The 23,051-nt window shown below is 45.0% G+C and overlaps 1 protein-coding gene across 2 annotated transcripts in view; it reads right to left on the reverse strand.

The window, feature by feature from the left end:
- ATG2B (autophagy related 2B) overlaps positions 1–23,051 on the reverse strand; it is a 1,072,129-nt gene that overhangs the window by 862,169 nt on the left and 186,909 nt on the right. For both annotated transcript variants that reach the window (XM_086937744.1, XM_086937743.1), the window contains exon 7: positions 14,205–14,301. In XM_086937744.1, the coding sequence (XP_086793870.1) occupies positions 14,205–14,301 (97 nt within the window). The remainder of the gene's footprint in view (positions 1–14,204; positions 14,302–23,051) is intronic.

The raw sequence follows: 23,051 nt of genomic DNA on the forward strand, positions 1-23,051 counted from the left end.
TTTTACTACTGTTCAAGTATACAAGTATCTATCACAAATGATTACAATTAAGCCGTAGTGCACTAGACAATGGGTGGGCACTGAGTGGAAGATGCCATTGTTTGCCTCATCAGTCAGAGAACACACACATTTGTGAGCTTGTAAGCATTCAAGAAACTCTGACACTTTCCTACCTTGGCTGCTGTAAGAGTTTAATCAAATGGTGCAGCAACTTCTATTCCAGGGACGGAAGGGGGGATGGACCATTCCCAAACTTGGTGGGCATGTACTGAAAAGGTTTTCCATATGGAAATATGTTTTCGCCATATGTGCATCCACATACAGGGCTGCCTTTCAAAACTGCATCATTCTACACTCTGTACAATTATGCATCATTGTCAGACCTGTCAGTCCCAAGGTGGTCTTCTCCCAAACCTTTTACCTCCATCCATCCTATTTTTCTGACGTTGTTTTTTTTTTTTTGCCCTAGGACTCTCTGCACTTTACAACTGCTAACCACTGCTAAAGTGCTTGAGCAGACTCCCTAAACATGGTAAAAGTGGCTTACACCGGATTGGCATATTTAATTTACTTTTAAGTCCCTTGTAAAGAGGTGGACAACATAGACAGGGCTGGTAAATTAAATACTACTAGTGGGCCTACAGCACTTATTATGCCACCCACTTAAGTAGACCCTTAAAACATGTCCCAGGCCTGCCAATGCAGCCTAATGGCAGTTTTAAATTGCCAATTCAACTTAGCAAAATAACCTCTTTGCAAGCCTAAAACACAATTTTTATTAAATAGAAGTCAACCCTAAAGTAGGCCTTAGACAGCCCATAGCACAGAGTGATTAATAATGAAAATGTTGGTCATCTCATTTTATGTTTAACATGTCCTGGTAGTGAAAAACTCACAAATTCGTTTTCACTACTGTGAGGCCTACCTTTCCCATAGGGATAGCATTGGGTTACCTTAATACATTTATTAAGTGATAACTGTTGATTGGGTGCAGGTAAGAAAGTTGTATTTGGTGTCTGAGGAATTGTAATTTAAAATCCCCTTTAACTGTAAAGTTGGATTTTAAGTCACAATTCTCAAATTGACACTTTTAGAAGGTTAGCATGTTCATGTCATAACCATTTGGTGCCTACAGCCTATTCTGGAGTCACATGATGTGAAGTTTTTCATAATGATTCTTTACTAGTTTCAAAATATATTTTAATAGATTTGCAAAAACAAATCTATATCCCCACTAGCAGCAATCCGAAGTAGTTATTTATTTTGGGTAATTTTTTACCTCTAACCAGCAGCTGTCCTTGAGCAATGTAGGGCCACTCTTATACCTGTATATGATAGTGCTGTGTAACTCATTTACATCATTGTCACAGAAAATTGATTTGCATTTCACTTTCCCAATTTATATAGGTACTGCTGTGCTATGGGTGCTCTTTCACACCTGTAGCTGCAAAGGCAGAATGGTATTGCGACTAGGAATTGCAGTGCTTTAGAGGTAGTTGTGGGTTATGCAGTCCTTATTTTTTTATTATTGTGTCTCGGACTCTACTGAGGAACATCCTTCCTTGGCACATTCATCCTTGCATTTGAAAGCACAAAGGTAACCAGGGGAAATACACATTCCTACCATAGGCTTGGAGCAACTTAAGGTTAAAAAAAAGCAAGATAGGTGAGACCCAAGACGATATTCCAAGGTTATTATAATCACTTTAAAGAAGACTAAAGTATGCAATGCAAGGATGCTTGCTGCTTCTACCACAAGCTTAACTCTTCATTAGAAAAGCTTTACAGATGCAACAGTAGGAGTGAAAAGCAAATATATTACCCTTAAGGAAACTTCCTTCGTCCGGTAAAGGCCACTAATTTCATTCCTAGGAATTTGATTTTGAATACCAGATGCTAGAGTTCAATGCTTTCAAACACATTGTTCACTTTTTTCCAAAATAATATATTAAGTCTAATGAAGCAAAACAGCAACTGTTGTTTACCAATCTAAAACTGTCTGAAGAATAAAGTTCATTTGTGTAGGAAAGGGCCCCTTTTTTGCGTGGGTACCCTCTTACTTTTTGCCAAATGACCGATGCCAGCTTGACTGAGTGTGTGCTGGGATCCTGCACCAGTGTTCTTTGCTAAAACTGTACCTTGTACCCACAATTGTATAGAAAACAGTTGGTCCTCGACATAATTATAACACATAAAGCAATTATAACATTCGGTTAAATTAATCTTCTTTTAACAAAGACTGAATCTGTGTCGTTAAATCAATAGGTAATACTAGCCCACATTTAAAGAATAACTTACAGTAAGCCCCAACAAACGATCGGAGTTGAGAAAAATCCAATCAGGTCAGTCTGTTTAATGTACAATATAACAAGATTTCGAAATTCAACATATCTTTATACATGTATTTACATAAGTAATAAAACAAGAGATAATTCTATAGTCAAAGAAAACGTGCACAGAGAAAGATTAAAGTATGTGCTCAAGTGAATGATCAAGATGATCAGAGAAACATAGTGTGAGTCATTTATATACAAGGAAAACGAGCCTGCCCTAGATCACGCTTGTAAAAAATGTACTTCTTTTTTACTCGCTTATATACTATATACAATTCCGCAGTCCTTAGTTTGCACAGATGGCAATGGGATTTTTGGAAAATGGGGCACGGGACAGGGGTCAATAGGTGCAGGCTCCCAAGAGGGAATGTCGTCGACGTTTCGACCCAACCATACAACAGGTAGTTTAAGTCCTCAACAACGGGTCTTCATCAGGACGGGATGATGGGGGAAGGGGGTATACTTTCAAGTGCAGTGCGGCGCACTGAGTTAAAGGATTGACCGTACAGTGCTGGACATAGCGATACGGGCACTGGGTGAAGTCAAAACTCTTTGGACATATCACCGAACCAACGTGGTGGTAATTATTTGTGAACTACCTAATCTAGAGTGCGGACCAAACGTCGCACGGATGTTGATGCACCACAAAAGGGTGCCCTATGATATTAGTTCTTAACCGACGTGCACTTTGAAAGTATACCCCCTTCACCCATCATCCCGTCCTGATGAAGACCCGTTGTTGAGGACTTAAACTACCCATTGTATGGTTGGGTCGAAACGTCGACGACATTCCCTCTTGGGAGCCTGCACCTATTGACCCCTGTCCCGTGCCCCATTTTCCAAAAATCCCATTGCCATCTGTGCAAACTAAAGACTGCGGAATTGTATATAGTATATAAGCGAGTAAAAAAGAAGTACATTTTTTACAAGCGTGATCTAGGGCAGGCTCGTTTTCCTTGTATATAAATGACTCACACTATGTTTCTCTGATCATCTTGATCATTCACTTGAGCACATACTTTAATCTTTCTCTGTGCAAGTTTTCTTTGACTATAGAATTATCTCTTGTTTTATTACTTATGTAAATACATGTATAAAGATATGTTGAATTTCGAAATCTTGTTATATTGTACATTAAACAGACTGACCTGATTGGATTTTTCTCAACTCCGATCGTTTGTTGGGGCTTACTGTAAGTTATTCTTTAAATGTGGGCTAGTATTACCTATTGATTTAACGACACAGATTCAGTCTTTGTTAAAAGAAGATTAATTTAACCGAATGTTATAATTGCTTTATGTGTTACAATTATGTCGAGGACCAACTGTTTTCTATACTATTGAATACCCAGGTCCTTTGACTGCACTGGGTCAACCCCTGTTTTTGATAACAATTGTACCCACAATTGGCACAACTCTAGGCCACATGTAAGTTCCTTGTAAAATATATCCCTGGTACCAAGGGCCTTGTTGTTGTAATTGGCCCGGCCGCATTAGCGATTAGCTGAACCTACACGTTGTCCTCCTTAACATGGCTATATATGAAAAACGCCATTTTGAATGTTGTAGCGGCCATCTTAGATCATGAGCGGCCTCGTGGCCGACGTGCCCTTTAGTCCGTTGTCCGTTCCGCTGACCACTCCTATCTGCCCAGCAACAGGCTATTTTTAGTACTGGTCAAGTCGCACATGCGCAGTTCCCACTGACCCGTAAACCTTCTGGAATGTGCACCAAACTGACCAGCGGAGTTGTGCCCCCTCCAATGAGCTGGCAGTATTCCAAAACATGACCATATATGTCCTCAAATGTGTCTTAACTTGTGCCGCCTATCTTTTATTGCCCCAAAACTGTATATAAACGGGGTCGCACCGGTGTTCGGTGTGATACCTCTTGCATTACCGAAGGGTGCTGTTTGAGTGTACCACCACCCCATGGGGTCTTAATAAACTTGTTCTTTGCCTTTTACAGCTTCCGTGCCAACAGTTCTTGAGTGTAAGTGGGTTATCTTTGGAGTGTGTAGGCCTTGGGAACCCCGAATTACTTCAATTGGCGACCACGAAGGGACTCATCGGCGACTCGGATGCCCGAAGGAGAGGTCGTGACGAAGGCTTGGAAACCCGCCATGGGCGCGCGCTGCCACGAGTGACCCGAGTCTTGGCTGCCACTGTGTTTTTCCTTTCCTTCCGATCTGACCTTCCAGGTGGCGCCGGTCTCCGACTGAGTTCCGAAGTGTCTGCATCGCTGAGAAAGTGCTGTTTGGCTGATTTGGCTTACAAGACCTTGGCAGTTGGAATCTGGACATTTGGGAATTTGGGTAAGCTTCGTGTTCGGTAAGGTAGTCTTCGGACGCTTACTGAAAATCTGTGCTTTGTGATCGGTAAGGTAGTCCTCGGACGCTTGCCGAAGTCCTATGATTTTTGATTTGAGTTAGCTAACATTGTGAATTTGTGATCTTTGAACTTATATGTGTAGTGCACTTCACATAGGCAGGCATGTAGAGATGTTTCTCTAACTTTGTTTTTTCCTTTGAGCGGCACGATTGTGTGAAGAACTGTAAGTGCCATTTTGTCCGGTGTCACGCTTTCGTGATACTTTTCGAACATGCCTGTTTTCAGCACACTCCGAGGAATGTGCTGTCTTGGAGAAGGTACCTCAATTAGGTTAGCGGAATCACAGCCGGCTCCCCCAGAGGGAACACCAAATAGGGACATGTACATAAAATTTGGCCTTCCCCCTATTATGTACAGTAAATTATGGCATAAGTACACCAAGTCCGATCCTGAATTGCAATGGCCTCTACACGGGTCGTTTGATTTAATTAAAATACAATTTGTAGAGCAATGTTTGTTTCAACGTAGGTCTAGACAAAATATGTTTGATTGTGTGCGAATGTGGGAGAAAGCGGCGCGTGAGCGAATGAAGCGTGAAGTTGCCTTGGCGGACAAAGAGCAGCGTAAGGCTGCTCGGGATAAGGCTTTACAGCTTGAGGAAAAGGAGGCTCAGGAGAAGAAAGAAAGGGAGGAACGGGAACGTAAATTGCAAATGACTGGTCAATTTCCTATTCGTCGACCACTCTATCCTGTCCTTAATAATGACATAGATAATTTTTCTTTGTTAGAACGGTCACCGCCTCCGTATGTTTCGCCGACGGCTCCGGATGAGGATTCAGGGGACGACGGACGGGATAAGTCGGACAAGAAGGGTATATCCGCTCTCAGGTTCACTGCGGAGAGGTCCGCTCACCTACGCAGTTGGGCTCGTAAAGTGAATAAGCGTAGTATTACTCAGGAGCAATTGTTAACAGAAAAAAAAGGGTGGTCGGATCTTGAATTGATGTACTTTTTGTCTAGCCTGGCGGATGAAGTTGTAGGCGCATATCGTGACCTTTCTGATACGTTTGAGCCAAAAGCATTGTCAGTGTATCGTGAAAATTTGACCAAAGGTGATTTTGATCTTTCAGATGTTGATGACCTGTTTGCGCAATTGATCAAGCTGCGGGATGAGACAACCCGATTGCGGGAGGAGCGGAAAAAGAGGCAAAAGGAGTCCGAATTGGAGACTAATGGGCAGGCCAAAGAGTGTTCTCTCCGTGGTTCAGATAAGAATTCTGCGTTGCATGTTATGCCTATGCGTTAAGCCGCACCTTTGTATGTTCCGCCAAAAGGGGAAGGTACGGATGATGATAAATTGTCGAAGGATGCGAAAGGGTATTTTTTGTATAATTGGGTATATACGCCGTGGAATAGAGCGGATGTTATGGCATTGAAAAATTCCTTACCTGACCTGCGGAAGAATCCGGCGGCATTTTATGAGGGGGTGGAGGGGCCTATATCGTCTTGTGTGATGACTCTTGTGGACATAGATTTGTTTTTTGGGCTAATATTACCACCCGATATGTGGAGGCAGATTCGTAAAAATAATGACGAAACGATATTGGGGGGAACATGGAAGGAAATAAATGCTGCAGATTTAGACAGAGAACCAGCCTGTAAGCCTTGCCAGTTAATTCTAGATCTGCCGGCAGCTATCTTGAATAAATTAAAAACGCTTGTTCCCTCCAAAAAGATTGACTGGACCATGCTAACATCGTGTAAGCAGAAACCCGATGAAACGGTTTCAGATTTCTTTACACGTTTCGAGGAAGCTTTCCATGATTACAGTGGTCAATCTTTAACAGATGATGCGGTCGGCATTTGTTTGTAGATAAGTATGTAGCTAATCTCCTACCAGAGATTGCAAAGCGATTGAAGTCGAGTGAAAGTTCCTGGGCCACGGCGACCCCTGCGTCCTTGTTAACTATGGCTCAGTATTATGAGCGGCAGGAAGTGGAGGCTAAAGAAAGTGTAGAGAAAAAGGCGAAGGAATTGAAAACGAAGGTGATGTTGGTGCAAGTTCGGGGAACACAGGGTAGAGGGAATGATAGAGGTAGACGAGGTGGAGGAAACGCATCGTATGGTCGTACGGATATTGCGGAGGATCAGTGTGCTTATTGTAAGGAGTTTGGGCATTGGGCCGAAGATTGTCCGGTACTTCGTGAACAGCGTAGTCAGCGTGGTCGAGGAAGTGGAAGGTCGAGAGGAGGTTATACTGGAGCGAGAGGTGGCGGAGGTGATCGTAGACAGGTTGAGGAGAGGGGCCGTGGCCAGGACGAACGAAATACGTTTGATAGACGGAATCAATATCAGATTTTGGAAGGAGAGAATGTGGAACACCAGGATTATGTGCATGCATAGGATTGCGTAGGATGGGGTAAGGAATCAGTTGAAGTGCCGGTAGATCAGCAAGGTCCATATGTAACAGCGGGTATTTTGGGTTCTACTGATCAATTTCTAGTCGACACAGGAGCTACTCGTAGCGCTCTGTCGAAAAACTTGGTTCCGAGGGCTCCCCTGTCTGGCGAAATGATTACGTGTGTAGGGTTTGATGGCACACCCTCCCCCAGCCCATTGTCCAAGCCCCTTGCACTATGCATTGACAAATATTTTAGTTTTGGCCAATTTTTGTTATCACCCCATACCCCAGACAATATCCTGGGCATTGATTTACTTAAATATTTTCGAGCGACAATACGGTGCGCTCCAGAGGGAGTGCGGGTTATTCTGAATGACAATTACCCTGACCCTGATGATTGCCCTGACAGATTTTATGCCATTTTAGATATTCCTGCTTTGGCCTCTCTGCCGCACACGTTGTGGGCGACCTCAGATACGGATGTGGGAGAGATGCGTATTCCACCGATACATATTACTGTTAAGGAGGGGGCCCCTCTACCACGAGTGCCACAGTATAAGATTTCGAAAGAAGGTGAAATTGCATTGACACATATTGTTCAGGATTTGATTTCTGCAGGGGTGGTGGAGGAGGTCCCTTATAATGTTTGTAACAGCCCTATTCTACCGATTCTTAAGAGAGACACTGATGGCAAGATCTATCGATTTATTATCGATTTGCGAGAGATTAACAAAATTGTCATTCCCCAATATCCGGTGGTGTCTGATATTACGACCTTGCTTACCTTAGTTCCACCGACAGCCACCACCTTTAGTGTTATTGACTTAAAGAATGCGTTCTTTTCCATCCCTGTTCATCCTGATAGCAGATATCTGTTTGGTTTTACGCTCAATAATAAATCGTATAGATTTTGTCGTGTTCCCCAAGGATATACTGAAAGTCCTAGCATTTATAGCCAGGCTTTGAAAAGGCAGCTAGATTCGTTTAAATTACAGTCCGGCGTAGCGCTCATCCAGTACGTGGATGACCTTCTGCTTGCCGCTGACTCCCATGCACAATGTGAACAGAGTACACTTGCGTTGCTTTCCTTTTTGGCGCAAAACAATCACAAGGTTTCGAAGAAGAAGCTTCAATACTGTAGACCCCAGGTGACCTACCTTGGTCATCTGTTGTCTAAGGAGGGGCGTGCATTAACATCTGATCGAATTCAAGCAATTTTAGACACACCAGTCCCCCGCACGCAGAGAGATGTACGTGCCTTTATAGGGTTGACGTCTTTTTGTAGGCAATGGATCATGGGTTTTTCGCATATCATAAAACCTTTGCTAGCATTACTGTCCAAAGCCACACCAATGCCTCTTGAGTGGACAGATGAATGTCAGAAAGCTTTTGAGCAGTTGAGGCAGGCCCTTTGTTCCGCACCCGTGTTAGGTACACCAGACTATACGAAACTTTTCACATTGTACGTGCACGAGAATGATGGGTGCGCGTTGTCAGTGTTAGTGCAATTACACGGGGATAAGCAGAGACCATGTGCATACTTCTCTGCAATTTTGGATCCTGTAGCACGAGGGTTGCCAGGGTGTTTTCGAGCGGTAGCAGCAACTGCAGTAGCCATACGGCAGAGTGAGGGAATAGTGTTATCACACAAATTATTGGTGTTAGTTCCTCACGCAGTAGATGCCCTGTTAAACCAAACAAAGACCCAATATCTCACGAGTGCACGGCTAACAGGATACGAGCTGACACTCTTGGCGCCACATATTACATTGAAAAGATGCGCTACTTTGAACCCTGCCACTTTATTGCCCTATCCGGCCGAGGAGGGTCAGGAAGAGAAACATCACGACTGTGTTTTCCTGACCGAGGAACAGACAAAGGGTCGTGTTGACTTACAGGATGTGCCACTTCCAGATGTGGATGGGGAACTGTGGGTTGATGGATCGTGCCTAAGGCTGCCAGATGGCACGACTTCCGCAGCATATGCGATCACGACACTTAAGACAGTGGTAGAAACAGCTAGGATACCACAAAAATCAGCTCAGGCAGCAGAGCTGATAGCTTTAACAAGAGCCTGCGAATTGAGTGCCGGATTATGTGTGAACATATACACGGACAGCCGGTATGCCTTTGGAGTGGCCCACGACTTCGGGCTTCTTTGGAGAGAACGCGGGTTTCTGACATCACACGGAGAGCACATTATGCACGGAGAGCTAGTGCGTGATCTCCTAAATGCGTTGCTTGGCCCTAAGAAAGTAGCGATAGTAAAGTGCAGTGCCCATAAAAAGATTACGGATAGAGTGGGTCAAGGAAATGCCTTTGCAGACAGTATAGCAAGGCAAACGGCTATGTCCCGAACTAGCTCCCCCATGTACGTGGTACAATCACAGGCTGAGCGATGGAGTGATGCTAGAGCAGAGATACGGGATATCCAAAAATCAGCCACAGAATCTGAACTTGCGGCTTGGGCAGCAGATGGGGTACTAGATGACGAGGGTTGTTGGAGAAGCAAAGACATGGAAAAGTGGAAATTGCCTGCGGCTTACTTGCAGGCGAAGGTCCAGATGACACATGGACTGGCTCATGTCGGAGCTCTTGCAATAACTCGGCTTTTAACACGAGTTTGGGAACATCCTGAGATTGCTAATACTGCAACGAGAGTAGTGCAGACCTGCCTGGTGTGTTTGCAACACAATCCTGGAAAGGGGACCCATACTCCGAAAGGAGGTTTCGTTCCACCTTCGGCACCATTTGAAGTGCTTCAAATGGACTACATCCAACTCGAGCGCTGCAACAACCTGAAGTATGTCCTAGTGGTGGTGTGTGCTTTTAGCAAATGGGTTGAGGCCTACCCCACGAAAGACAATACAGCTTTGACAACAGCTAAGGTGTTGCTTAAGGAATTCTTTCCTCGCTTTGGAGTTTGTAAATTTTTGTGGAGCGATAATGGGCCCCATTTTGTTGGAAAGATTGTGGAATATGTACTGAAGGGGCTAGGGATTCAGCAAAAGTTCCACGCTGTATTCCACCCTCAGTCAGCAGGTTTGGTCGAGCGGTACAATGCCACGTTGAAGCTTAAGCTGGCCAAAATTGTGGCGTCTACATCACTGAAGTGGCCAGATGCGTTGCCGCTAGCACTACTATCTCTTAGATCAGTACCCCACTCACGAACCGGCCTTACGCCCTATGAGGTGGTGTTTGGCCGCCCTATGAATATTTGGGGGGTGCCCAAGCCGCGATTAATACATGATGTGCCTTGTGTTATGATGAATGATTATTTGGCACGATTAACAAATGATTTGCTCTCTATTCATCAACAGGTTCGAGAAGCGCTCCCTGACAACTCTACTGGAGAAGGCCATGATCTTCGTCCTGGTGATCATGTAATGGTTCGCTCGTTTGAGAGAGCAAGCAGTTTGGAGCCCAGGTGGAAGGGCCCCGAGCAGGTCCTCCTGGCGACCCGCACCGCAGTACGAGTGTCAAACAGGAAGCGGTGGGTGCATTCGACACATTGTCGCCGTGTCTCTCCGGATCTGGTGACTCCTGCTGTGTTGTCTGATTACAAGGAGATTTTGGAGAAAGAAAAGAGCCCAGCTGTGACGTCGGCCGAAGTGGAGGGAGCCTTCCCGGACCAAACTGCGATTGGGAGAGAGCGCTACAAACTACTACGATTTTTGTGTCCTTTTTAAATGACTGGTTGGTTACCGCTCCAGGTTTGTGAAACGGAAACCGGGAATTCCAAGGGGGGGGGGGATCAGTTCTGCCAGAGTAGCGACACCCGTCTTGGCCCGGAGAAGAAAACAACGGCTACCTCGGAGTTCAGCACCACATTTTTCTTTTTTTATTAGGTATACACGTACGTGTATCTGAGACAATTTGTGGACAGTTTGTGAACAATTGGTGCTAATTGAGATTTTGCACGAATATTCTTGAAATATGGCATCAACGGCATCCCGTGATAAGAAAATATTGGGTGCCTTTCTCTTTGTCTTGACTATCGTGGTGATAGCTGTTATAGCCTGGGTAGTCGAACTTGTGGTGCCTGAACGTGAACATTTGCTGCCGACTACCCCGGCACCGTCTGAACACTTTCATTTCACACTGCCCTTTCATGAAGAGCGCCATCGCCAAACGTATTTAAATAACAGCTTCATTCAGATTCTTCACCACACACATAACATGACCAATACCTCGAATTGTTGGGTGTGTGGAATGTTGCCGGGGCACCAGAAGAGAGGGGGCACCCCACTTATTCCACTCCCGTTTTCACACAATGGGTCATGCAACGCTTGGTACACCCTCCTTTTTACTTTGAGATGGCCAACTAAAGGGGGGGTGCTTTTCCGTTTGAATAAAGTATGTTTCCATGACAAAGATGGGTTTCCCCAGGCTGAGGGTACACGTTTCGAATGGGAAGAGTATAGGCCTGACAATATATCTGCCCCACGTGTATACAGCAATCAGCGGAATGTTAATGTATCTAGTGCTCATGTTATAAATGTCATTGCCACAAAAGCCGATTTATGTATCAGAAACAAGGGCACGATTGCAGTGGGGAAAAGCGAATGTAACATTTCCCTCACGTTTGATAGCCCGAATGGCATCTCATTTGTTGCATCACGAAATACATACTTTATCTGTGGAACGAAGGGATACCATCAGCTTCCAGTGGGGTGGTTGGACACGTGCTACGTATCGTTTGTGTTGCCCCCTGTATTCATTGCCCCTCCGATGTACCACAACGATTATATATTGTACCATGATTTCGTTTTGAATAGGGTTAAACGAACTGTTGCCCTGGAGGACATTGACCAAACAGACACTGCGTTACAACAGTATGTGGACTTTAATCTGGGACTATTCTCCTTTGTGGGGGCTGCACTGAACAGCCGGAAAATCAGACGACTGACACGTGTTGTTGAGGCTGTTGCAAATGACACTGCCATTGCCCTGGGGAATATTACCGAGGAACTACAGATTTCCAGAATTGTCACCCTCCAAAATCGAATGGTGTTGGACGTTGTTTTGGCTGATCATGGGGGGGCATGTAGGATTATCGGAAGCAGCTGTTGCGTATATGTCCCGGACAATTCTCCATCTGTGTATGATGCTATTTCCAAACTTCATAAAATAGCTGCTGAAATACACCCGGACAATGGAACTTGGACACTTTCAGGGTGGTTCTGGTCTACGATTGCAACTTGGGGCTGGAAACTGTTGACAATTCTCTGTATACTTGTGGGAGCAATGTTTTCCGTATGTTTATGTATTCAATGTGGCCCAGCCTTATGTTCAATGTGTTTATCAGCTTGTATACCATCAAGACGAGCTCTTGCCCATGACAAAATGATGCTTCACAAGGAGGTAACACAAATAATGTTAATAGACATCGAGGACGAACATCCTGACTATGTTCACTATGAGGTAGATTCAGCTAACCGCTAAAAGGGTCGTCTGTTGTAATTGGCCCGGCCGCATTAGCGATTAGCTGAACCTACACGTTGTCCTCCTTAACTTGGCTATATATGAAAAACGCCATTTTGAATGTTGTAGCGGCCATCTTAGATCATGAGCGGCCTCGTGGCAGACGTGCCCTTTAGTCCGTTGTCCGTTCCGCTGACCACTCCTATCTGCCCAGCAACAGGCTATTTTTAGTACTGGTCAAGTCGCACATGCGCAGTACCCACTGACCCGTAAACCTTCTGGAATGTGCACCAAACTGACCAGCGGAGTTGTGCCCCCTCCAATGAGCTGGCAGTATTCCAAAACATGACCATATATGTCCTCAAATGTGTCTTAACTTGTGCCGCCTATCTTTTATTGTCCCAAAACTGTATATAAACGGGGTCGCACCGGTGTTCGGTGTGATACCTCTTGCATTACCGAAGGGTGCTGTTTGAGTGTACCACCACCCCATGGGGTCTTAATAAACTTGTTCTTTGCCTTTTACAGCTTCCGTGCCAACAGTTCTTGAGTGTAAGTGGGTTATCTTTGGAGTGTGTAGGCCTTGGGAACCCCGAATTACTTCATTGTGACTATAGAAGGCCTCTGAGGGCTGCAGCATGTGGTGTGGCAGCCTAAGAGGCGCTCACCCTAACACCCCCACACTGCCATGGCAAGCTGCTTGTTTTGGTGCAGACCAAACTGAAGAGTAGACATGGCACACATCCCTGTGTGCCAAGGGTACGTGGCCACGGAGCAGATGAGGGAAGACATGTGAGCTTGGAGCTCCTCGCCGAACCCGGAAATTATCCTGTATTGGGACCTTGAAACGAGCCCCCAAGCGATTGAAGCGGCGTTAGCATGCCGCTGGGGGCTTCCGCAACATCAACAAAGAGATTTGAGGCCCACTAGCTGGGGAACGGACGAAGCAGCCCGATTGACCGCGGAGTGCTCAAGATGGCGCCACTGGTGAGGATGCAGGCTCAGTGGAGGCGCTGAGAGGCAGCCTCGGGAAACGAAGAGGGGACAGCAGTACTCGGCGGGACTCGATCATCGGAGCTGCTGCCAACGATGCTGCTGCGATAGCGGTGGGGGAGCTCTGGAGGACTGGAGCCCGTCACGGCAGACACAGAACGAAGGAGTTTGGTCCCGCCGCGGATCGCGGCAGCTGAAGTAACGGTAGGGGTGCAGGACATGGATGCCGCATGAGAAAGAGCACCGCAGAGATCCGGGAACTTCATTACAGCGCAGGACAAGGTGTGGGGGAGCCTATTGAAGTGATTGTGCTTCAAGCATTGGGCTGACCGGAGGGGCAGACCGCCATCTTGAGTGTCTGGTGAGGCGGGGAGCCCACTGGACAATAGGCAGTGCTGTATGATGCCGTATATGCCCGTAATGAAGGGCTTGTGAGCTTGTTCACCCTCGACAGGGGCGCGAAGTGGAGTGAATTATTTTAAGAGCTGTGTTATTTTTGAAAGACGTTATTGATTGCATATCTGTTATATCCTAACTGCTGTGACTTTGAGTCTATTGGTTAACTGCTTATCTAATTTTTGGGACTTTTGCCTGTAATAGATAGGAAGTGTTTACGATTTCAACCATAATCAAACTTAAAAGATAGGTGCTCTAAATGTGCAAGAACATTTCTTGAAGTGACATTCTCCTGTAATAACATGCATGATAAAACTTTTCAACCTACCTGGTCCAGCAATGGCTGCCAACATCTCCAACAGAAGGTGTACCTGCCTTGGTGAGAGGAACAGATGGAAAGAATCGATATGCCCATCTATATCAAACTGCAAAAAACAAAAATATGTTTAACACTACATTTTTTCACAGGATATAAGCATGTCACACTAAAACATCAGAACTACAATCAATAACACCAATTAGTCCACTCTTGCAGAAAACTGACTGTAGAAACGAAATGGCTTCCCAGAAGTCACCATCTTGTCTATGTGCCACAGCTAACAAATGTGTACATTGCAACAAGGAAGCCCATTGAGACAAAATAGGAGGGATACAAGGGTGACTGCAATGTTCCCGATCCAGACTGATATGCTAATGAAAGTCTGGCCTCCGAGCCATTCACATTCATTCTTCTCGACAATCTTCAAATTCAAAGATTCAGAACTTTGTTGTGAGCATGAAAAAGTGTAGGAAAGGAGTGAAAACAGGCAAATCAAAAAGGAAAATGACAAAGAAATCAAAACTTTATATTGTTATATTTCTTTTGCATTTTAAGCTCTAAATAATAGGAACTTGGCAATGAGTATAGGGTCCATGCTATACCAAAACCGAATTTAAAAAAACTAATAGATACATATATATGAGCCGTTATATGGCACAGCAGTTTTTTGACAGATACAGGTTATGCTGACTGCATAAGCAATCTTCAAATCATAATGCTTGCTCTACTGTTTAATGTCATGGTGAAATGTGAGAAAGTTGGTAGCTGACATTTGGATACTTTTCTTCATAGCAATGTATGTTCTCATCTAATTTGCTAATAATACACGCTTCACCATAGCTTTTAAAAATGCAGGAGAGGCAATTTTTGAAGAAATCTAGAATAGACAATCCGTACAATTATATTACAATCTTCCACACGTCTTAAAATACTACATCAGGATTGCTCATGATACTCATCCTAGATTTGCAGTTTGACTCTAACCTCAAAATACAGGAAAAAAATAGTATATTTTTTGTGATTCAGGTACTCCTGCTTCTCCCTTTCTCTTCTCATAACTTGTTCAGAAACCAACTTTTTGCAACAGACATAGTCAGAAGCTGCTCTTTTAAAAAAATAAAAATAAAATAAATGTCACAGCTTCATACTTTGAAAGTGCACCTAACTTATGTATCTTTATTCACCCAACAGCTCCCATAACACACACAAATCTTAGGTCACCAACATCTAAGTGCCATTTTGGAAAGTATGGGAGGAAGAGCAAGAGTGCTGAGTACCAATATCACCATGTAGGTTTTCCAATAATCTGATACCCAGCAGTTATATTGTGCAAAACTCCCAAGGCTCAAATTTTCCCAGTGCTGTCTTCACCAGGGCAAGCCTCAATAAGCCATAGCACGTGCCCTCATTTAATAGAACCCTGCAGGAGTGCTGCTACTGCTGCCAGTCTCAACCTACTATTTTCAGTCAAACCTCATACTAACATCATTCAGAGACGGCTGAAAATACGGAGTTCCACCAGGACTCCAACCAAATGCTACCATCTTAAAGCCCAACATTACTTCTCCCCCAAAACTGTCAGTTCATAAAAAGAATTGTTAAAAACTGATGAGTAAATTGGTCTCAGGAGCATTCTCAGTAAATATCAAAAATAGAGTTGGTTAAGATTGTGATAGGGCTAGTGAGCCCACTGCCACTAAGACACATATTCTCTTATGAAGAAATAAATAAGATATGCATTTTGTGAACATTTAGCATGCTGCTTTTGTTTTTGTTACAATATTGAATTGTTAGGACATCTAGCAGGTAAAGAGTTGACACGGATACTTAAGAGCCCTGTACGCATACCTAGAAATATAAGGTTCAGGCAAATACAGTTGTACATTATCCAAAGGGCCTATCTTACACCCGCCATGATCAATCGCTACTTTAACCGCATTGATGCAACGTGTCCGAGGTGTGCTGAACCGATACACATGCTATGGAGCTGTCTTCGAATAAGTACATGCTGGTGCACAGTAGGTAGACTGCTACACACATGCACAGGCCACAAATTACTCAATGGACAGTATATCTACAACACCACTTTAAGAGGACCTCTGGCACCAAGGTAGTATCCAGCAGCAGCGGTGCGTCCATTGGGGCGTAGGGGCGTAGCCCCACTAACCCTGGTGGACGCACCTGCGGCTAAAGCAGAGAGAGCACAGAGCACCTAAATGCAGCGCTTCCATCGGGGGTTCCGACAGGGACAGTCCCGATGGAATAGGGAGTGCGCAGGGGGTGGGGCTGCCCGGGCTGGGTTTAGGTTACAACAACGTAAGAGTGTCTGAGTCGACTGACTCTGCTGCGCAATAAAGTCGGAAACTTTCCCGCGCATGCGCGCTAGCCGTCAAGGTACCGAAGGAGCCAGGGGGTGTGTCGCTGGCTGGGCCCCGCCGTTGAGAAGCGTCAGGGCGAGTGTCTCTTTGACCCCCTAGCCAATCCTGGCGCTTATGTCGCGCCAGGATTGGCTGGTCCTCCACCGCGCCGAAATACGAGTCCCGGGTTTGGTAGATGGCATGCTTTGTGATCGCGGTCAACGTTGGTATAATGGTAACGGGGGTGCTGTAGTGTTGTAGGTGCCCACTGAGGTGCTCCAGGGCCCGGGCTTAGGCGGGATGCTCATGCTGCGAACTACTCGTTGTGCTCCCCTCGCTGTCGGGTGCCTATTAGAGGCCTCTGGGTCGGGCTGCACTGTCCGCGCTGCCCCCGGAGGAGGAGGAGGAGCAGCGGCTGAGGAGGAAGCGCTGCGAGCGGCAGGGCCAGGAGGCAGGAGCAGAAGAAGCGCAGTACCGACACTCTCTCTCCGGGCCTCAGGTGAGTGCGGAGCGGGAGGGAGGCGGGCCGGGAGGGCATGTAATGGCGTGGGCGGCCGTTGCTCGCGAAGAGAGAGGGGCTGAGCACGACATCCAGCGACAGCGGTCGGCCTCGAAGCTGCTGAACCGGGTTCGAGACTCAGCAGAGACGCCCGAGATTCTGGGCAAATCAATTAATCTGTGCCTCATAAAATGAATGTGTGCGACTGGAGCTCATGTAAAGCGCTCTGATGCCTTCAGGCCGAGATCGCGCTTTAAAAGTGAGGTGCTTGTTGTCCACCTTTTGACAGAAGTTTGTCCTCGGCTCCCTAAAATAGTAATAGAATATCAGCCTAATGTTCTGGATGCTGTAAGCTTTGTTTACGAACACTGGGTAAAAACCTCGTTGCAATGGCTTTCAAAATAAAAATTCTAAGGTTGTGTCATGCCCTACTTATTGGGAGTTACGGCATGCAGGGTATGTCAAATCGGCCATTTTAGTTGGCAACACACCCCCCCCTATTAACAAATATATATCTATTTCCAAATCCAAAGTGCGGTAAACTGGTGTGCTGCCTGATCGCTGGTAGTGCGCAAAAGCTAGGGCTAGTGCCAGAAATGTAGAAAAAACAATTCCCCAATCTCCATATGAATGAAGAGCAGACACTCATAATCATGGCCTGCCTGTGTATGGAACTAGGAAGTGTTTGGGTTTCACTGCGCTTTTATCATCTCGGTCTGTGGGGGGAGGCACTTCACATAAAAGCCAGAAGCATAGAGTTATGTAAAATAAGAACCCCGGCCCTAAATGAACATGCTAAGCTTCTGATGCTACATGTCTGTGCTTGTGGCTCACGGGTTTGGTGCCTCGTGTATTTTTTTGTTTATATCTTTAAGCTCATTCAAGAACAGATGTGCTGTACATTGGCAGCAGAGCCATCACTGGTATTCTTGACTGTCTGTGTAGCGTAGTGAGCAAATAGTCACATGTAGCTTGGCGTATTTAAGGATTTTAAAAAAATGGCAGACTTGCTCAGTAAGCATAATTTGTATTTGAGAGCAAGATCAATGCATATATAAGAAAGCGTCAGGCACTGAGGCACAAGCGGTTAAAAATCCCTTACGTAGCTAATACATTGGGAAAAGCAGCAGACGCGGTGCTGACTAATTCCTCCCTGCTGCAGAATTTCTTGCACAGTGGCCTCCTTAGGAGGGCTGCAAGGACTAACCAGCTTCTTGTGAAAATACTGTCTGCCTCTTTTTTCCTTTCTCAGGCAATCGAAGTAGGCATTTTATTTCTTGTCTCACAGCTTGATGCCTGTGCTGTGAAAGAAGATATTGTTATGTTTCCTGGGTCTGCTTACATTAAATAATGTAAGCAAAGCTATGCCACTGTTGATAAACGAGGTCTATAATCCGAGCCGTCTCCTTTGTCACCCTTTCCGTTTGAGGGATTATTAGACTGCATGGGGAATGTGGCAGACTTTGTCTTCATTTCTTGCTCCGGTACAAGCTGTCAATTTTTCTCCCTTAGTAAAGCTGCTTGTGGAATGACCTGCCCTCCGCAATCATGTGCTCATTCATATTAGCTTGCCGCCGTCCTTCTTCTGCCAAAGCCTCGTCTGTCAGTCCTTCAGGGCTCCCTTTCATTTCGCTCCTGCTTTTGCTTTTTGGGATTAAATGGGGTTATTTCCTTCTGTCGACTTTGGCCTTTTTGCGGGATATGTTTTAATGTGTAATGGTTGCGTCTGGGCAGCAGGGTCTTAGGGGGGTAGAAAATAGGCCTGGGCAACAAAATAAAGTGGCCCATATTTATGAATTGGTGGTAAAAAAAAAATGTGGCCCACATTTTCAATACGAGCACCTTTCGACTGTTTAAGGCATAATGTCTGGGTGGGGGGTGGGGAACCACATGTTTTTGTGATTGTTGCAGGCAATGTGGGTGATAATATTCAAGAAATGTGACAGTCAAGTCCTTCTCTACCAAAAGGATAATTACATTGACACATCCCTGCCCTTCAAGCCTCAAAGTGTGACTGGTCTATCCAATCATGCCACGAGATAACAGCAACCACAGCTGCACACTACTACCTATTACTGCCTTCTAGTCCTGATTTCAAGAGGTTTACAATCCCAGCCCACACACAGCCACAAAACTGGCCCACACACTGACCTCACTCTAGGTCGTCTTGAAAACCCAGCCCTTTAAATGGCGAAGCTCTATTTGACTTATACTAAAGAATCTTGTTAGTTTTTAAAGACGGTTAGGTTTCACGTTTCAATCGAGAGTATTTATTGTTTCAAGTTACATCCATGCAAACTCTTGGATGTTGATATTTATTTGAAAATTGCATTTTCGGTGCACAAAATAGATGTGGGGTGTACGCAAGCGAGTCTATCTTTGCATAATAGTACAAACTCTGTTTTATGCATGTATAAGTTTAAACGTGTTATAGTAATTTTTAAAATGTGTTTGACATCCGCTCCAGTAGGTCGCTCTGTACGTCTTTGTATAAATCAATGTCTCGTGCATCGGGCCCCAGATACACTCTCTTTGGCACTGGAGTGCGCTTCAGTTTTCTGCAGCCGATAGAGTGCACTTGAGGCTGAGCGCAAGGTCTTATGGGGCGATAGAAGCTCATGGTGACATGAATTCCTCCCAAGAGCCACTCTCCACTCAATATAAGGCGATAGCTCTGGCTGAACTCTTATAAGGTCCCAAAGAGCAAGACCTATTGGCTATGGCAATGCTTGTTGTTTATTGTCACATGCGGATGTTAAGGTAGTGCTAATGAGGTGAAACCAATGAGCAAACAAAATGAAACAGATACTATCACAAACTATGCTGCATCACACAGCATAATTTGCCTCTTCTTGCAGCATACTTTAGTCAGCCCACCACATACTCTATGTATCTAGTGGGTTTCAAAAATGAAATGAGCACAGCTTTCTGGCTGGGTCTAGATCTGTGTATGCTCAGAATAGTGATGAAACACAAACATTTCCCTCACTACAGGCACTGCTGTATTGCAGGTTTCTTGAATACCCAGGGATGCATATTAAGGGCAGTATCTGCCTTTGATTTATGAAGTGACTTGATGACAGCATACCTTTCAATGTGGCATGCAGACCGGCCAGGTTTATCATTTATATCAATTTTGTCATGTTAGATGTTGTATTTACTACAGGTTGTGATTCCTACATAATTGATTAGTGACATATTGGTCTTGCTGAGGATGGAGCAATGGAGATTGGGCAAAAGATGATGGCTATGACAGCAAGTGTCCTATTATTTAATTTTGGCAATTCACCTTTGAATTTAGATATCCACATGCTTTTGGATGCATGAATGATGCAGCGATTGACAAGGCATATCTAATTGTCAAAAGACAAGGGATACATAAAGGGGAATTTAGAGACACCTTCACAGATCCATTCTGCAATGGTTTTTTAGGATATACTTGACATAACTTTCATATTGTTCATATTCAACTTCTTACTGAAGTGCATATTGCTCCAAACTGTCATCCCTTTCTGGTCCATGGCTATGCATACACACAAATTAGAAGATGTAACACACTAGTCTAGCAATCAACAGCGAGGGACTAGCAATTTAAGAAATCAGCATGTTTTCCATCCAGTGGAGTTATGGTAGAGTCATTTACATGTTCACGACTGCTATACAATCAGCCAGTCTCCGATTCCTGTATCTAGCAGAAAAGGTATGAAACCAGCATGAAAACAGAGTACACATTACATTACCAAGGGTTCATTCCCTGCCCGTAAAGGCACATTGCCTGATCAGTCAATGTGTTTACTGTTACTGATCCTCTGTTTTCCTCTCCATATTGTTGTGATGTTAATGCTATTGGTTTTACTGGAAATTGTGTTGTATTTACAGAAGTGATATAGTTGAAGTAAAAGGCACTTTACGCCCATTCCCAACCCCACCCATCCATGGGTTGCGGAAGTTAATTAGCAGACTGGGAGCATTGCTTTTATTTTCCTTTAGTGTAATAGGCTGGCTGGTGAAGTGCACTTCCCATAGTGTGCAGTCACTTCAATTTGCCTTTAGGTGACTACCTGGCTTGATGGTGGTTTTCTATTTGATTTCATGTAACTCCTTGTCTTGATGAGTGCATTGGTTTTAGTTTGTTTGAGGTAACTGTTTCACATGCTGGTTTCATCACACAGCTGATACCCACCCTGAGAAAGCCAGAGCTGCCTTGTTAGTGGTATCAACACCAGTGCGCTTAGGTTCCTTACAGCTCCTTCACTTGAAGTGGGTTACCACCTACCCGTTACTTTTTGTATCCTGCTCGTACCAAGTCGGACCCAGACCAGTCCCCACAGTTGCTCCGGATTAATGGACATTGTCATGTCATCTCAGGCGCGATGTAAAGAGTGAGCTGAGGACTCTTTTGGCTCAAGAACCAACTAGCTGGTTACCCTTGTGGTTGTTTAAAGATTTAAGATCAGCCTGTAACTCAGTCTTGAGCTGGGTCGGTGACCTCGATTACAAAGTGGCTGTGCCAGATGTCCCATTATGACCCCTTTTGCCTGTCTCCCCTTCAGGCGCACAGGGCATAAAACTGGGGGGTTCTCAACCCTGCCAAAAAACTGAGGGGTGACACTAAGAGCACAGCTGCCATCCTATCAGGGGTGGGATGCTTTGGTGTGCTGGTCTGGTTTTCTGGGTGCATTGGCTAAAGTTTTTTCCCATGTAATTGATTGGGTGTCTTGGTAAGTTGCTTTTATGTGAATGTCTGACTTATGACTGTGCATTCCTTTCAGTGTGCACTTGCTTCAGTTTACTTTTGAGTCACTGTCTAGTTTGCTGGATGTATTGCTTTCATTTTTCTTTCATTAAACTGTTGACTTGCTTGGTGCTTTTATGTTGGTGCCTGCATGCTGAGGTGTACTCTTCTTCAGTTTAAATGTATGTGACGGGCCTGTTGACTAGCACCCTGCTTTCAAAGTGAAGGCTCACAGGTTCACACTTGCTTTAGTTTACTTTTGTATGGTTGACTGCATGCACTGTTTCGCTGGATGCATTGCTTTAAGTTACTACTTGATGCATTGCTTTCAGTTTGCTTTAAAGTAATTGCCTCTCATTTTGCCAAGACGGGCCTGTTGACTAGCACCCTGCTTTCAAAGTGAAGGTTCACAGGTTCACACTTGCTGTAGTTTACTTTTGTATGGTTGACTGCATGCACTGTTTCGCTGGATGCATTGCTTTAAGTTACTACTTGATGCATTGCTTTCAGTTTTCTTTAAAGTAATTGCCTCTCATTTTCCCAAAGCTTTGTGAAGGCTGTTTCCCAACTGCGTGCAACTTCTTCTACTCTTAGAGCTGAGATTTTCATGAAAGTCTTATAGTCTGAATTCAGCACCTGAGCGTAATAGGACGAAATGTATGAAGCTCTGTGGTTATACTGAATAAGCAGCTACCTATGTTATGCCATCTATTAATGTAATAACTGCACTTTCACAATTGCTTTATTAACCTTCCTGCTTTCTCAAATTTGCTTGAAAATGCACGATTTTTCTTCTTTTTTTCCAAAAATTTCTTGGGGGGGTTATCCCCACAAACCCCCCTTTTGGGGTTCGGGCTGGCTTGCTGCGCTCGCACGCTACGGTGCTGGATGCAAATCACTTTGCGCCCCACCACTTTGAAATGTCACCCACCGCCCCTGGTATCCAGGTTCCTAGATTTGGGGATAGTGGTTGCCAAGCGGCTTCTAACTAAGCGGTGGAAAGCAGAGGACCCACCGCATGCATGAGCTCGGCGGCATTCACTGTTAGCATGGGCCAAAGCAGAAATCATCGCCATCAACCGTGAAGAAACATTGGGGCTGCGTAAAGACCCCATAGCAGTCTGCTGGGATACCGTCCTAGGCGTGCTGCAGCAAGTTGAGAAGGGGGGATCTGAGGGACAGCCCGATCGCGAGGAAGGCAAACCAGCAGCATGAGCCACACACACCACTAGGGGGTGCGCCGCGATACTGCATGAACACATACG

The sequence above is a fragment of the Lissotriton vulgaris genome, chromosome 9, assembly GCF_964263255.1.
Source record: "Lissotriton vulgaris chromosome 9, aLisVul1.2, whole genome shotgun sequence".
NCBI lineage: Eukaryota > Metazoa > Chordata > Amphibia > Caudata > Salamandridae > Lissotriton > Lissotriton vulgaris.